This window comes from Pollicipes pollicipes, unplaced genomic scaffold, assembly GCF_011947565.3.
Source record: "Pollicipes pollicipes isolate AB1234 unplaced genomic scaffold, Ppol_2.1 Scaffold_2555;HRSCAF=2994_pilon_pilon_pilon, whole genome shotgun sequence".
NCBI lineage: Eukaryota > Metazoa > Arthropoda > Thecostraca > Pollicipedomorpha > Pollicipedidae > Pollicipes > Pollicipes pollicipes.
Window position 1 is genome coordinate 16,355,120 of NW_023596136.1, and position 15,126 is coordinate 16,370,245.

At 47.8% G+C, this 15,126-nt stretch overlaps 1 protein-coding gene across 1 annotated transcript in view; it reads right to left on the minus strand.

The window, feature by feature from the left end:
* LOC119105845 (prohormone-4) overlaps positions 1–10,890 on the minus strand; it is a 42,447-nt gene extending 31,557 nt beyond the window's left edge. The window contains exon 1 of the mRNA XM_037229402.1: positions 10,732–10,890. Coding sequence (XP_037085297.1) covers positions 10,732–10,855 — 124 coding nt within the window. The 5' untranslated portion in view covers positions 10,856–10,890. The remainder of the gene's footprint in view (positions 1–10,731) is intronic.
* Between the last annotated feature and the right edge of the window lie 4,236 nt (positions 10,891–15,126).

Below are 15,126 nucleotides of genomic sequence, written 5' to 3' on the forward strand. Positions count from 1 at the left end.
TTATCACAAGCGCTTAGAAGTACAATACGGATGGATGTAATGGACCCTTGAGCGTGAGGATATTACATGACCAATGTCATTAGTGGGTCAGGCAATAAAACCTTTTCGACGATTGCGCGGGGGTTTCATTTTAAGCATCAAATTAATAGCTTCCTTCCTGACCGCTCCACGTGTTAAGTAGCATGGATAACGGCACTAAATATCCTCAAAGTTCCGAATCCTTCATCCACGTGCACCTTGAGCGCCATGGGTGCATGTGTACAGCTTTTGTGTGGTCAATTCCTTACACTTATAAAAATGTTCGCGAAATTTGCACAGCGTTGGGTGCCGGCTGTGGGGGAAATAGCTCCATACGCGAGCGCCCGCTTGGACTGATGCCGGCAACCAGTCTGTGGGTCCTAAGGTCACTGCTGCGCCGGCGGCACGCCAGTCACCGGAGGCGGTGATCGATTTCCGATGTAACCCGCGCCCGTCGAGTGGCCATGTCATGGTCTGTTGTCCGTTGCCCGTTGCCGGGTTCGTTGTCCGGGCTCAAAGTCATACGGACGAACGGTTGCTCTGCTGGGGAGACAGGCAACTGGTTTCCCTCATTGCTCATCGTCCACTGACGTAGTCTTTTCGGGAAGTCATAGGGAAAGCCTTTGTCATGCATTGTGAAATGAAAGCTTTATCGATCGCCTATGTTTTCGCATCATTTAAGGAAACGCCAAAAACGTTGTGTCGTCAACAATGGAATGGGTGGTTGGAAATAGGATTTCCTTGCAGGCGGGGACGACATAACATGCGTCCCGATTGCATTGCCAGAGCCTCATTGGTTTGCCTTCATTAGCCGTCGATAATAGGCAGTGAGTTAAAATCACTTTTGAGCTAGGGTGGGGGAGTGAAGAATTTCACCCCAGAAGGACCTTGCAGGAGTGACAACTCAATTCACAACAGCTGGAACTCATGGGTCAGTGAGAGATGCCCGGGCTAACAAAAAAACACATCTTAATTGACTTGCAAGTAATCTCATAAACGTAAACAAATAGTTTTATCTTATCATGGCCTTGATCTTTACACTGACATGCAATACATAAAAAATAATAATCTCGTATTGGGGGATCATTGTCATGCAGCTTAAGAGTATTCCTGTTTTCGAAGAGATGCATATACGCAGTACACTCGTTTGCCAATCTGCAAACCATGGCAACAATGGGCAAAATCTTATTGGGGCAGGCATGAGAGACCACTTCAACAAGTTGGGTTACATGAAAGCGAATATGGGACAAAATGTTTTAATTGAATACCTCGGAGTATCATCCTCTGCCTAATGAGCAAAACTGCTAGGACATTTCAAGGAAGATGGTCAAATCCGGTCATGAATTATGTTTTGAAGTGGGTAAGGTTAGTAGCTAGGTGTCCCAAATGGGAAAAGTACTGTATGCTTGAGGGCAGGTTTATTTCTGCTTCTCCAAAGACTAATTCAGCCTCTTTCGCACGGTTTGGTGGCAGATGGGCCGTTTAGCTCACCAGCAAAATATAATTATGAGTCCAATCAACCAAACTTTAAAAGCAAAATGTGAAATACGTAAGATGGACTCTGCTCCAAAAATATGCGAAAACAGTCTTTAGGAGCAGAATTTCGTCAGCAAACACTTCTGTATTAGCTGCACCAGTTCTGTCCCAAAGCTATGTACGGCAGCGTAATTTAACTTGGTCTGGAGTCGAAACTGGACTGGCCTAGATTTAGCATTATTTAACCATGCTGAGACAAAAACGGCGAAATAACGGTTAAACACGATAAGGTTATTGGTAAACATGCTTTGTTCGCTTTAGATTTTCTCCTTCAGTCGCTATAATTGTTCACTCCTGGGTGTTTATGAAACGTGTTTGAGCGGCTGGTGAACTATTCCAATATATTTATGAAATACTTACGAGGCTGTAGCTGGTAAATTTTGCAAATAAATCGGTTAAGATTTTAGGTCATAAATGGTACCATTAAAAAATCATAAAAAGAAAGGAAAAATGCAGTTATTTCAGCTTCATATTAGACGAAAAAGCAAATGTAGAAAAATAAATACAAAGGCTTGTGGTTTTTCAGTCCAAATTTCTTATCAACTCATTTAAATAACAAATATATAAAAAGAAGCAGCCAGATGGTAATATTTGGCTCTTGGTTTTCATTAAGAAGGTATTTCTTGGATTTTCACTCTTACATTTCGTAAGTGGTGCAATTTAGTAGCTAAATCTCTGAAAAATTGACATGGAGTTGCGTTGTGTGACCAACGAAGTGTGCTATATTTTGTCAACGAGCAAGGCTGATGAATGCGAGCGGCTGGAGCCGCTGGGGCGCCCGGGCTTATAGGCACACAGTGCCCTTATGGGTACACAGTGCCCTTGATCTGTGCGTGCATAGGCAGACGTCCAGGGCTCAGCCGCAAGGCGCGGCTCGTATGCAACTTGTTATTCACCTTTTTGTGTAAATCTAGGTAAGATATCTTCCTACTCTTTTTACTGCTATGATCATCCTTCCATCATGCTGAACCATCGTTGGTGCTATTAACTAATATTATAAAACATTTCACTATGATTCGCCTTCATTTACCTCAAAACCATAAGCAGGTAGGTTGCGGAGGTTCATGTTTGGATGCTGAATGGTGACTCAAACATAATCATTCGCACATTGTTCAAATGTAGGTGAGGCAGGATCTAGCCATAGGTGTCCAAGCTCTGTAGAGCCTTGTTTACGATTGGTGGTTTCAAGTGAGCTAGCACTTCGGTGACATCAAAGTAACAATTGAGAGGAAAACATGGGTTTGGTATGTGTGGTTGGATATTTTCAGGTGGGAGTTAAACATTCACAGAAAATAGGGGAAACAGGAAGAGGAGCGAAAATAACAGGAAAAGGAGCGAAAATTCTGTCTCATAGGATGTTGCTTTACACCCTAAGTCGTCAACTCTAGGACAGCGATATTAACACGCGCTCGGGTTGGGGTCAATTTGCGCCCCCCCCCCCCCCCCCGAAGGTGTTCCGTGATGGTTCCTGAACGGCGCGGCGTAGTCGCGCTAACTTTTGCATAGCCGTGGACAGAGGACTAGTGGAAACATTTAGGCAACGCTTGGTTTAAAATATTTAGGTATACCTTGTAAGGCCGCTGACCTACGGCAGTTCAAAACCAGGCCACGGACTCAGCGAAGTTTATTTCTAGGGAATCGCTCAATCTAATGCAACACCGGAGGTTAGACGGAGCCATACATCTCTGAGATACTTTCTTAGACAACACAACGATTGAATGATCAAACTCAATTGACCTAGAGTCATATACGAAGGTCAGACCAAGGTTAAAGCCAATCTTTTGTATCACTCTTGAGCTTGCTGTATGAAGCAGGCTTGGCGCTCATTTCAAATTTGTTTACGACAGGAACCATTGAATAAATCTTTCATGGACTTCTTAAAGATTGGAATAGGTCACTGACCTAAAATGACCCAAGTCAACACTTCGTCTTTAAGACCATACTGCCTAGTGTAATCTTTGATGGTTCTTCAAATGTAAAACTCTTGCATGATTCTTATATGATTTTAGCACCATAACCTTTATAAGGTCGAATAAGGTCACTGACCTTAAATGAGCATGTGACCTTTTCATTAGAACAGGTATTTAGGTTCTTGGAGCACTTTTCAGCAGAACTCGGAGTTTGACATTGTTTGATCTTATTTGACCCAAAGGCCAGAACCTAGGAACCTAAAAATTTGACTCAAGTGACTTCACGTGCAAGCCAACACATCCTGTGAATTCAGTGTCTCTAGCTCTCTTTGTTCCTGAGATCTCAGCAGGGTCTCATACAAATTGACCCTCGCCCGGGCGAAGGGCCACCTGGCCACCCGGGCTCGTGTTAATCGTGCATCAGCAGGACCATCCGTCATGGACGGACGCCATTCCTGTTCCCGATGCGCACCGAAAGGTCACATTTTGCGTGCGTATACAGCATTCTCAACGCTGCATCCTGCAGCGTTGAGACGAATGTCGGACGAATGTTAACAGCACCATGGGCAACGGTGAGCGCCAACGGTCGTTGTGAACTGCTCGTCATTCGGCGTACTTAAGGCCTAAAATCGGCATGCTCCCGCTATGAAAATGCAATGAAATCGAGCTAATCAACGAGGTAGTATAGCTCGCTTGGGTATCTATCTAGCCAGGCCTGCTCAGCCAGCTTCGTTTGCTCTGTTCCTTTGTCACATGTGAATAATAAAGCATACGTCACATTTTTCCACCGAAGGGCATACCATATATGCGTCAGCACCATGGGTTATGGCCGTCTTGTATCCTTAACATCCTGTCGCACATAAATTGCACCCTGACAACAGGAACTGTGGTCTCATAGTCACTCAACCAATGGATATTACGGCGTCTGGTGTTAAACGGAACGCTACGATTTGCCGGCGTAATTACTGCCTCTCACCATAGCACAATGCTTACCGAGGACGCGTATTGACAGCACTAGCAGACAGCAAGATCGCTATGCGGGGCTAATGCTACCTGCGCGTAAACGTTGCTTTGCGTGAGGTCATTTCAGGCTGGTGCCGTATGGAAGCCACTCATTTGCTTTTCATTCGGTACAACCCATAGCGCCACACTACCTGCCACGGGAGCGCGGCTCGACATAGCGCCACACTACCTGCCACGGGAGCGCGGCTCGACATAGCGCCACACTACCTGCCACGGGAGCGCGGCTCGACATAGCGCCACACTACCTGCCACGGAAGCGCGGCTCGACATAGCGCCGCACTACCTGCCACGGAAGCGCGGCTCGACATAGCGCCACACTACCTGCCACGGGAGCGCGGCTCGACATGGCGGTCGATACACAGCGCCACAGCATGCTCACCGCGGCGTGTGTGAGCCACCCGCCGCACGGCACGCACCAACAACCTGCTCATCGCAGCGTGTGGGAGCCACCCGCTGTACGGTGCCCACCAGCAACCTGTTCACCGCGGCGCTGCTCGCGGCGTTAAAGCTAGCTGTGTTGCTGCGATCAGACGTGTGCCTGGATCTCATGGAGAGATCCAGGATTCCATGAGGTTCCATTTGTATGGGATCCTGGGATATTTTGGGCGCCGCAGGCGTATGTCTGGTTGCAGTGGTCCCGGAAATGAAGCAGCACATGGGGGAGACGATGCACCGCCTTGAAAAACCGATCGGTTACCACTGACGCGTGTTTGGTATTAACAAAGAAATTACGAAATCAACTCAACTCAAGCTACTCAGTCTTGCACGTGAACGGAAACTGCATGACTGGAGTAATCAGTTGATGTGGTCTATCATCCATTCTTTCCTCGACAATGAACACACCACAATCGGTGTCAAAACGATCCGCTAATTCCCCTGCCACGTTCTGCGAACATCTAATCTACATTTCACGTGGAAGGTTGCAGTTCTCCGCAGTTATCAAAAGTCACCTACCCTATTTTGTGGCTGACCCCGACTGGCGCGTGGGACTGTGCTACACCGGAAGTCGTTCGGGCCGGCGCGGTGGACTTGCATGTCAGGCCAGCCGCTGTTGGCTGGAGCAGTGCCGGCGGTGTCCCCGCACGCAAGGTTCGTGATTGACGAGCAACCAATGGGGCCGCTGCTGTCGCACAAACCACCGGCTCCGAGCCACCAACTGACTGCAGGGCTGGCAGGTACGGCTTATTCCTACAGCCGTGTCCAACAAGCGCGCGATGGAAAGGTCAGTTCTGGAGCAGCCCGTGACCACGAGCCAACGTCCAGGTCAGTGCGGACGGTACCGCCGCTGTCCGGGCGGGACACAGCTCCCGCGGAAAATGTCAGCGTCCAGGTCAGTGCGGACGGTACCGCCGCTGTCCGGGCGGGACACAGCTCCCGCGGAAAATGCCAACGCGGATGGCGCATTGGGAACACACCTCACGTGAGGCCGCGCCGAGTGGATCGAGTTCAGACGGAGCGGCCATTTGTAATCGCACCACGCTGGATTCTAATCAGCAACACGAGGCGGTGCTGAAACACCACAGCTGCAAACGCGGCAGGAGCGGAGAGCAAAGCCACGAGTCTTTTGAAGATTGCTCGAAAGATTGCGTTCCTAAATCACTGGCAGTAAATGGGTGCCTTTGGCACAGGCCTATATCACGTACGTCGAACAGTTATAAGTATTAAGTTTTACGCTTTGCACCTTTTTTAGTGTTACCCAAACATGTCATGAACCAGAGACGTCAATGGATGGGGATTTGCGGGCAAGGTAATTTGTGAATTTGGTCGTCACTTTACAAGTGATCGGGCATCTTGAAATCTACTTTTGATTATCCTGTTGTTAAATTAGCTGACAACTGGAAGAACACGAATACAGCGGTGTTAAATGAGAAAAAAAAAACATTAGCAGTCGTTCAATGATTTCATTGTCTGATCGTCTGCGTCTGCGATCACGAATACAGCGGTGTTAAATGAGAAAAAAAAACATTAGCAGTCGTTCAATGATTTCATTGTCCGATCGTCTGCGTTCAGTCTTCATATATTTTCTTAATAGAACGCATATGGAATGCGTATGTAAAATCCGTCCATCGGCGGGATTGACTACTCAACGACTGCTACATGATGTCGCGCGATAAGGTATCTAAGGATGCAATAATGTATTGGCACCCACAGCATGACCGGCCACGGTCTGCACTTATGACTATAAGCTGGAGCAGTGCCGGCGGCACAAGCGCACATAGTGGAGGTGGACGGTCTTGGGAATTAATGCCCTCATGTGACACCAGCGCTAAGCGATTTGAAAGTGGCGAATCGCTGAAACCTTATTGCCTAACAGAGTGGCAATTGGCAACGTCGATGTACGTACTCGACGCGTTCCTTTCCTTGTGTACATCCGCTTCAGACTAACCTTAATACCTAAATGCAGCTGTGTGATACATGAAAGCCATCAAGCACACTTTTCAAATATTGAAACCAGCTTTGCAAGCAGTTGAGATGTGAATTAAAACCAGCTGAAACGTATAATTTACGAGCTGTCTCTTCTAAAATACAGCAACACCGGGAAGAAAGCAGATTCGCTTATGTTATGCTATCATCATCAACTATGCCACGGTACGCGACCCTTACAGATCGAGTGGACCGAGCCGGACGTGCTTGTAGAGCCAGGATAGGCTGTTTTACGTGCTGGATCGGAAGACGATCTGAATAAGGCGTGATCAGCGGTACTGATACCATGAAGGAGTGCCAAAGACGATGTTCGAAATCTCAACAGAGAAGAGGTTATTATTTATTTCTGCGGAGTAAAGTGAGTTGTTTTCCAATGACTAGAGTTCGGCTAGAGTTTACGGCGAGTGAATGGGACCCGAATACTGAAGCTTCATAACTAGTTTTGCATGGTGTTCATTCCAACACTCTGAAATGGTCTGTTAGTTCCCTAGGTCGTGCTGTGTTTCGTCATGCTGTCATTTTAATTTGAGGGATATAACACCCTGGCACGGTATGATTGTTAGAAGTGATCATGATGGGGTCACGACGCAGCTCATGAAATTTACGAACAATACGATCCAGCTAATGGCCCAAAGTATCATCTTTCCTAGCGAGCTGACTCAGCTCGCGGTTAAAACCAAAACGATTGGTTCGTGAACCGACTCACGAATCAGCTAGAGTCAAACACAAGTCTCGCAAGCACGGTGGATGTGAGGTTTATTAAAAAGCATATGCTCATGGTATCCACAAACAAGGCAAGAAATGGTCAAAATATTTCGATTAGCAGCTTCTTCTTGTAGCTATACGGTATATATGTTAATTATGTTCAACGAATTTTATCCGAAGTACGATTGCTTGAAAGCATAAATTAAAGTATGCATATATAGTGACACAATAGCCTGATGGCGGCATGCCTCGAACTTCTTAAGATCACCCAGATGGCGCTCAACGCAAGGTCATTGAGGTCGACTGGCGTAAGGCCATTGACCGAACGTTGGAAACGACCCGATACCAGAGCTAGTTGAATGAATGATATGCTGACATATTTTGGATTACCTGCAACTCATCGTATTAGTTATCCAGTAATCTAAACTAACATCGTGATATTTTTGTGGTTGAAACAGCAGCACCTGACGATCAAGGCTGCCATCAAGACGAGAAGTATGATAGTTGGGAAAATGTGTGGCGTGGAAGTCACCAGTTACTCGCTAGCTAAATGCAGAGGCTCAGCAATGACAAGTCTGCGGTCATCTTTGCGTTGTTTTTGCACCAGTTTGTGCTACACCCTGGTGGATTCCCCAAATACGACGCACACTTTGATTTTCAGCTCCAAAATGAAGCAAAAATTGGTTCACTAAGCCGTAAAAATACCGAGCGAAGATGTATGCATCACCTGGTGCCAAGGATGTGCCAGGGTCATGTTTACAACATCGTGTACCTATTCGACTTTTTGGAATTTTTGCCTACAGGCTGTAGTGGCCCATGCCCTATGCCTGGTACTTTATCAAATAATCACACTGATTACAATACATTGCATGCAATAATGTTCCAAACCGGTTAACCGCATGCATTTTCACATAACACGTTATAGATAACGTCACACTTTGACTGAACAAGCACCCCTAAAACTTCTAGGAGTCGCGATGCTTTTGAGTATCATGATGTTCTCGGGGCTCTGGCATTCCTGATACACCTTTGATCTGGCTTGTGGTCATGGAGCCCATACTTGCTCTCAGAACTCGAAAAAATTGCATAGCACAGCATATTTCCCCTCCTTGCCAGCATGACCTTGTTAAACATACTTACTGGGAGGGAGGGTCCTCACCAGTGACCACGAATGCCCGCCCACTAAACAGAAAAATCCACTCACACCCGAGGTGAAAACTATTTTATCTTATCATCTCTTATCCCAGCACGCCTATGGCCGCCAGGAGCATGCGTCTGTAGGGATAAAATAAAAAAGCGGAAGGAAAAGCGTACAGAGGCGTTCCTGACATGCTAGGCAGGTATCAAACTACGCCACCCGGAATCAAACATAGATCATAACAAATTTTGCGGCGAGCATTTCACCAATAAGTGCTTGTCCTGCAGGTCACGTTCTGCCAGATTCTACTTTGATTCAATTTCATGGGCTCCCACGATTGCCACCAAGATAAAACAGACCGCGAAAAATCCGGCAAATCCGGCCGGAGGACTCACATAAAAGAAAGGAACCAAATCGCTGACATGCTCAAGAGAATATACTGCCAAGGTCCAAGATCGTTTTTTCGTGCTCTGGAAATGCCAAAAAAAAATGCACAACACTTGACGTGGCCAAGCGACTTATAGGATGCAAACACCTTTGGAACACATAGATCTTGGACATTACCAACAAAATCTACCAACATCCAGATTACCCTTTTCGTTGCCGTTGACTCGCCCCTCACATCACAGAAGCACATTTACCAAATGCTGGGTTAGCCTTTTTGCATTAGCTTATGCGTGGCATTTCGCATCGGTACTCTTCGACCTGAGAGAACACATGTGTCCACGGGCCAAAGTGTTTTGTTAATTCATGCGCTGACAGCCATTCGGGCAAAAACCACGACTAGACTTTGAAGAGACTGTTGCTGCCTGCACCAGCTGTTGCGTGAGCTTTGCGACTGCTCAGAGTAGCGTTTGGTGATAACTGGCCTTTGTGGTAAAATGGTGCATTTCTGAGAAAAACAAACTAGATGTTGGCAAGGAAGGTGGTCGTCGATGGCAACTCCTTTCTACAGCTAGACTGAGCTGACTCTTTGGTGCTCTTCTCATAGTCTTGTTCTTCGATGTCACCAGATGATTTTACACCTAAAGTATGGTGTAAAATGGCTCTAAATTTCTATCCATGTTCTGTCATTAAGTAAACGTAAGTAAACGGCATACCGCACTTCGACCGGAATACTTTTTCAAGACCTTGGTCGCTGTTGACATAAATTGCAACAGCCACCTCAATGCTGGAATACTATTCTGTTGCCCCATATGATAAGCTAAATGTTCATTTCTCACTTAATTTTTAATGTGATTGACCTGTGGGTTGGCGATATTAAACCGGCTTTCATGACCCGTACGTTCCATCCTTTTGTGCCTCCGCTATATCAACCATGGCTCGTCAATTCGTGCATTTTTGATATGATCCATTTGGGTATAGTTTGATTTTAGGATGTAACAGCCGGAAAGGACAGTTTTAGAATTGCCGAACCGTTGGTCACGACATAAGTGACCTAAATGCCTCGCGCGTGTTTGTCTGCAGTAAACTGACTACGCTGCGTGGAGTGGTTAGCTTTGTGTTGCACCAGGGCTGGATTAAGGCGTTGTTCCTTTTGGTGCCGTCAGACAAAATATAAATTTTGACCTTGGTTGATACTTGAGTCACAAAATACAAACTCCATAAAAATATTTAACGCGGTTCAGCACCAAGAGATTGACTATGTTAAACTTTGTTAACCCTTGGATAACGACGCTCATGATGTGCACGCTCTTTCCTTGTTTGTCTACGGTAGATCAACTGCACTACGTCAAATAGTGTCCTTTTGCAATCATGGCACGGAAGGACTGCTTTAGCGCGCAGCATTTTCTCTTCAACTGGCCAGCATTCCATTATCTCTGTTTATGGAAGATACTCTATTCACTAATGGTTTGCTCTTGAACTAGGTCTTGCTCGCCAGACAGGTCCCAAGGCAGGCGCCGCTTCCGCATGGCTGCCGTCCCAGTTGTGCCCATGGCCGGTACGTGCCCGCGTGTTGCGGAACAGTGGACGTACCTTCGGACCGTTTGCTGGCGATGCCCGGGACGTGGCCATAGCCGTAGAAGCGCGATATGTCGATGGCGGCGGCCGTCTGACAGAGGGCCAGCCAGAGCAGGCAGAGGAGCCTGCGGCGCGCCATCGGGCCGGACCTCGATGGACGGGCGCGGCGGTGCACACTGCCGGCACCGGTACCGGCACCGGCACCGGCACCGGCGGTCGCGCTCCCACGCCCGGCTCGACCCGCCAATCAGCGGCCGACGTCGCCGCCGCCGCCAATCGACGCCGCCCGCCGCCGGGGTGTGTCCCGTCATTCTTTGTGGCTGGTGGCGGCGCGCCGGCCCACGTACCCACTGCCATCTGCTGGCCACCCTCACTTAGGGTTGCGCCGTTGGTCTGGCTAATTGCCTGACACATGGATAAAGTGCCGGGCATGTACATCGACTTACATTGGTGGAACGTGCGGATCTGTGAAGGGAGTGGTTCACGAATCGAACGGCCGTTAGGAAAGGACAAAACGTTTACACAAAGTATGATCAGCTAAGTCTTGCTAATTGCTGTGGTGAACAAAATGTTGGAAGCATCACAACTTTTGGTCAATCAGTGCATTGCGCCCCATCAACAGCTGGCGACTTTTCCCAGTCAGCGTCAGTTTACCTAAAAATGTTACGCATGAGGTAAATACTGTGGTTACGTGGAGTGCGCTGCTGGCCATACTCTGGTCGCGACCAGGACATGATCTACTTTGACAGAGCCGTCTCGGCATCTCACGTCTACGCTGCAGCCGGTGTACCAAAACTGACCGGTGCTGAGATGTGGGATGACGAGCTGTGGTCAACGTATCCACCACGGCACGTTCCACAAATGACACTTATCTGGACATATGCTGTTAAGTCAAAATTGTTGAGATCTTAAAACGCAAACTGATTTAATTTTCTCGCAAGTTTCTGCGGCATAATTCAGCTCTGGCTACTGGTTCTTGTTTGACCCCTCGACTTGCCCAAACCTGGTATTTTAATTCTTGTTCGTTGTGGAACCAAAAACTGGTGCCAGGAGAGAGATCAAGGGAACCAGGGCGTGTCTGCTGTCAAGTTCGAGCAGACAACAGATGAGTAAGTTTGTGACTTCCTTTCCTTCTTGGCTGCGACCTTCCCGTACAAGTCCCCGTTCCGTCAGGATTGTTCTTTTAACTTGCACGGGCATTGTCTTTGAAGTGTAAAGCATAACAACTGAGCAAACTGTCATAATCCCTGATTTAATCCGCTGTACGCGAAACATGCGTTTTTTTAATGATTTAGTCCCAAGCTCTCTGAATGGATGAATGTCTGGGATCAGAGCTCAGGTTAAGCAGTGATTGTTTTGTGGGCCCGGATCAGAGGTGCTGATTGGAAAAAATCCCAAAGTCTAGACTGGAGATTAGAGGAACAGGGGCAGAAATCTTTGGAACTTTTTGGACCGCCGATATTATTGTCTTGTTGCAAATCGGTATGCATCGCAACTCATTGCAGATACACCTAACCTACCGACGATCATTTTCTTCCTTTGCACTCGATTCGAATGAGGAAATGCAGCAACGTGAGTGTGGACCGAGGTTGTCGGTTGCGGGTGGCAGTTATTTGGTGCAAACATTGTGAATTTTTGGACAGCCGAATTTTGTGTTCGCTTTTTGAACCAACAGATGGTCCATCCTTGGACTTTGGATTCAACTTCGGACAAAAATTTCCAGAAAATAATATCTCTGGCCCGCACGCCTACCATCCGATCATACACGTACGGGACAATGGCTGAAGTTCGTCGACGAGAGTTGAAGAAAGGCGTACCGCAATGGTCGTAGCGGTCTGCCTTGCCCTCTGACATCATCTGGTCTTAAGAGCAGCCGCGCCATAATTTTGCCACTTCTAGAAAGCTGTGAGAGCACAATCATTGGCTGTAGGGCTCAATCATTAACGTCGTGATCGTTCTGGAGTGGTTTATTTCACGAAATTGTCCCGCGAGTGCAGGCAGATGAAGGCAAATGCATGACATGTGCCCAGTTCCTATAAACAGGGCTGGTGCTAGTTCTAAGGCATGTGATCAGGGGGATTTGTCTCTATTCTGCTGAGGGACAATAGTCCGAACAATTACTCACTACGTGGAACTGATAGCTCGTCTCGATCCTTCGATAAAACGCCTGTGATTGGGTTGGGATCCTAACCTTTCCCGTTGCAAATCCTGATAGCTCCGCCCCCCCCCCCCCCCCCTCCCCCGTCTCAAGTCCTGGCTGCTCCCTGACGTGAATGGATGTCAAGATGCGTCCGATTTCTGCATTCTGATCTTTTCTTTGCAGTTCGTATTGCAAGCTGGTCGCAATGGCACGCGGTCGGCGGTGGGCTTGTAAATAGCCAGACGCACGATTGATGCCCATGACGAGTGTGTTGAATACAAGACATTGCACGCAGAGCGGCATGAATATTAAGCTCCGACAAAATGCGTAGGCTCGTGCTTGAATGTCATGAACAACACCCCACCGTCTGAGGCGGAATGCACATGGAACACATTAAAACGGCGAGCTTCGGCGCCAAGGCTTCGCATACCTTCCCGGGCTTTCATTGTGGACCTTTTGAAAAGTAAAGCTTGGATAGTGTCAGATCGCCAATTAGACATTCCTCTATCTCTGCATTGTCTACTTTGCCCGAAGTGTCGATAAATCGCAAATTTATAAAGGTACGTGACACTGTAGGGTGCTTCATTAGAAATCATGGAATGAGCGAGCTGGTTATTGTTTGAGGCAGGGAGAGTCTTAGGGAGAGTCCGTCTGAGTTCTCTCAGAGGTCTGAGGTCTCTCAGGGAGAGTCCGTCTGAGAGTCTTAGGGTCCCCGACGTCAAATGAAAAATGGCGTCAATGGCTCACTTCAACGAAGAGAGCCGTGTTACGGCATCGTGCATCCGGAACTTCCACGTATGTGCGAAATGGACTCGTCAAAGCGATTGTGACGTCTGAGGTTGAGCTGAACAACCAATGAGCGAGCTCTCATAGCTTCCTAACACCGGAGAAAATAATGACGCCGGCCGCAGGTCTTACCTGTCAAGACCAAATACCGAGCACCTAAAGCAGCTCGACCGCACACCACCGCCGACAAGCGGGTAGGCAGGTAGCCGCTCAAACCATCATCTGGCCGACGATGTAACGGTCTGTAAGTTCATGGTGAAGATCTACGCGTTTTTTCAGTTTTGAAAGCTCATTGACTTCGTAGGCCTGGTTGTATAGTGCATCCTGTGATGCTGCTCATCGTGATGTGTCGCACTTGGCGCATGCCAACATGCCCCTTTGGCTAAACATGGGGAACACAAAGTTTGTAAACTGCTAAAAATGGCCAAATGGTGGCGACAACCGGGCCTCTATCTTGGCAACTAAACCTCACAGTGAAACGCAGTCAGCCCATTAAGACTCGGCAAACGATGGGTTATCCTATTGGCGAAAGCGGGGCCAACGCATGCGGCGCGCTCGCGCAAAAAAGTCACGGATGCTGGCCTGGCCTGGATGAGGTTTTGAAGTATTGAAAAACATGCCAAAATGATCGATGAAATGGCTCTGAGAACTTGGCCGCACTGCGACTTTCATTCTTTCGCTAGATGTTTCCCACTATTTTCCGCTGGTTTTCTCTTTGCTTCCTTTACCTTGTAACACTTTGCTCCACATATCTGAACGAGCTCCACCTCATCCATTTGTTGCCCGTCTTCAACCTTAAAGCTTCTTATCCCTGTTGGCGCAGAAGCTGCGGGTGCCAACCCCAGGGAGGCGCCCAGGGGCGGCGCCACCAGGGGGCAGGCGGGCGGACGACTCCTTCTCGAATGCTGAGAGAATCCATTGAAATTTAGGAGGTCCATTCATGCCAACAGAGGGCTGTAGATGACAGTGACAGCACAGTCCACAGAATCAAAAGAAAGGCTTAAGCATACAGGAAACAAATAATAGCTGCCCGTAGGTGGCCGAAGTAGTCATATACAGGCCCCATTGGTCGATAAGCCGCACTGATCAGATTCAAGGGAGGCCCATGCATAGGAGGTCCCATGACAAAGATAGGCCAAGCTGTATACTAATGTAAAGAAGCAGAGAAGACCGACGAGTTCTTATAGTTATAGAATTGGACGTCAGCGAGACTGAACTAGGACATCGAAACCATAGGGCGGCTTGCATGGAAATGTGCGTAAAAGTTCTAACCCACGGATATGTTGCCACGCACATACGCATGCTAAATCCACCGCTGCATTGCATGTGCAAAATGCGTAGACGGTTGTATGCGTTGTGCCAAGGGTTTGCGTTGTGCCAAGGTTATGCGTTTCCTTTTCAGTAAAAGGGGTGGGGGCTTCAGCCCCTCCCCCATCTTGGGCCCCAGCCTCCAACTCTGAGAGGAAATTGGACTAATTCTAGGG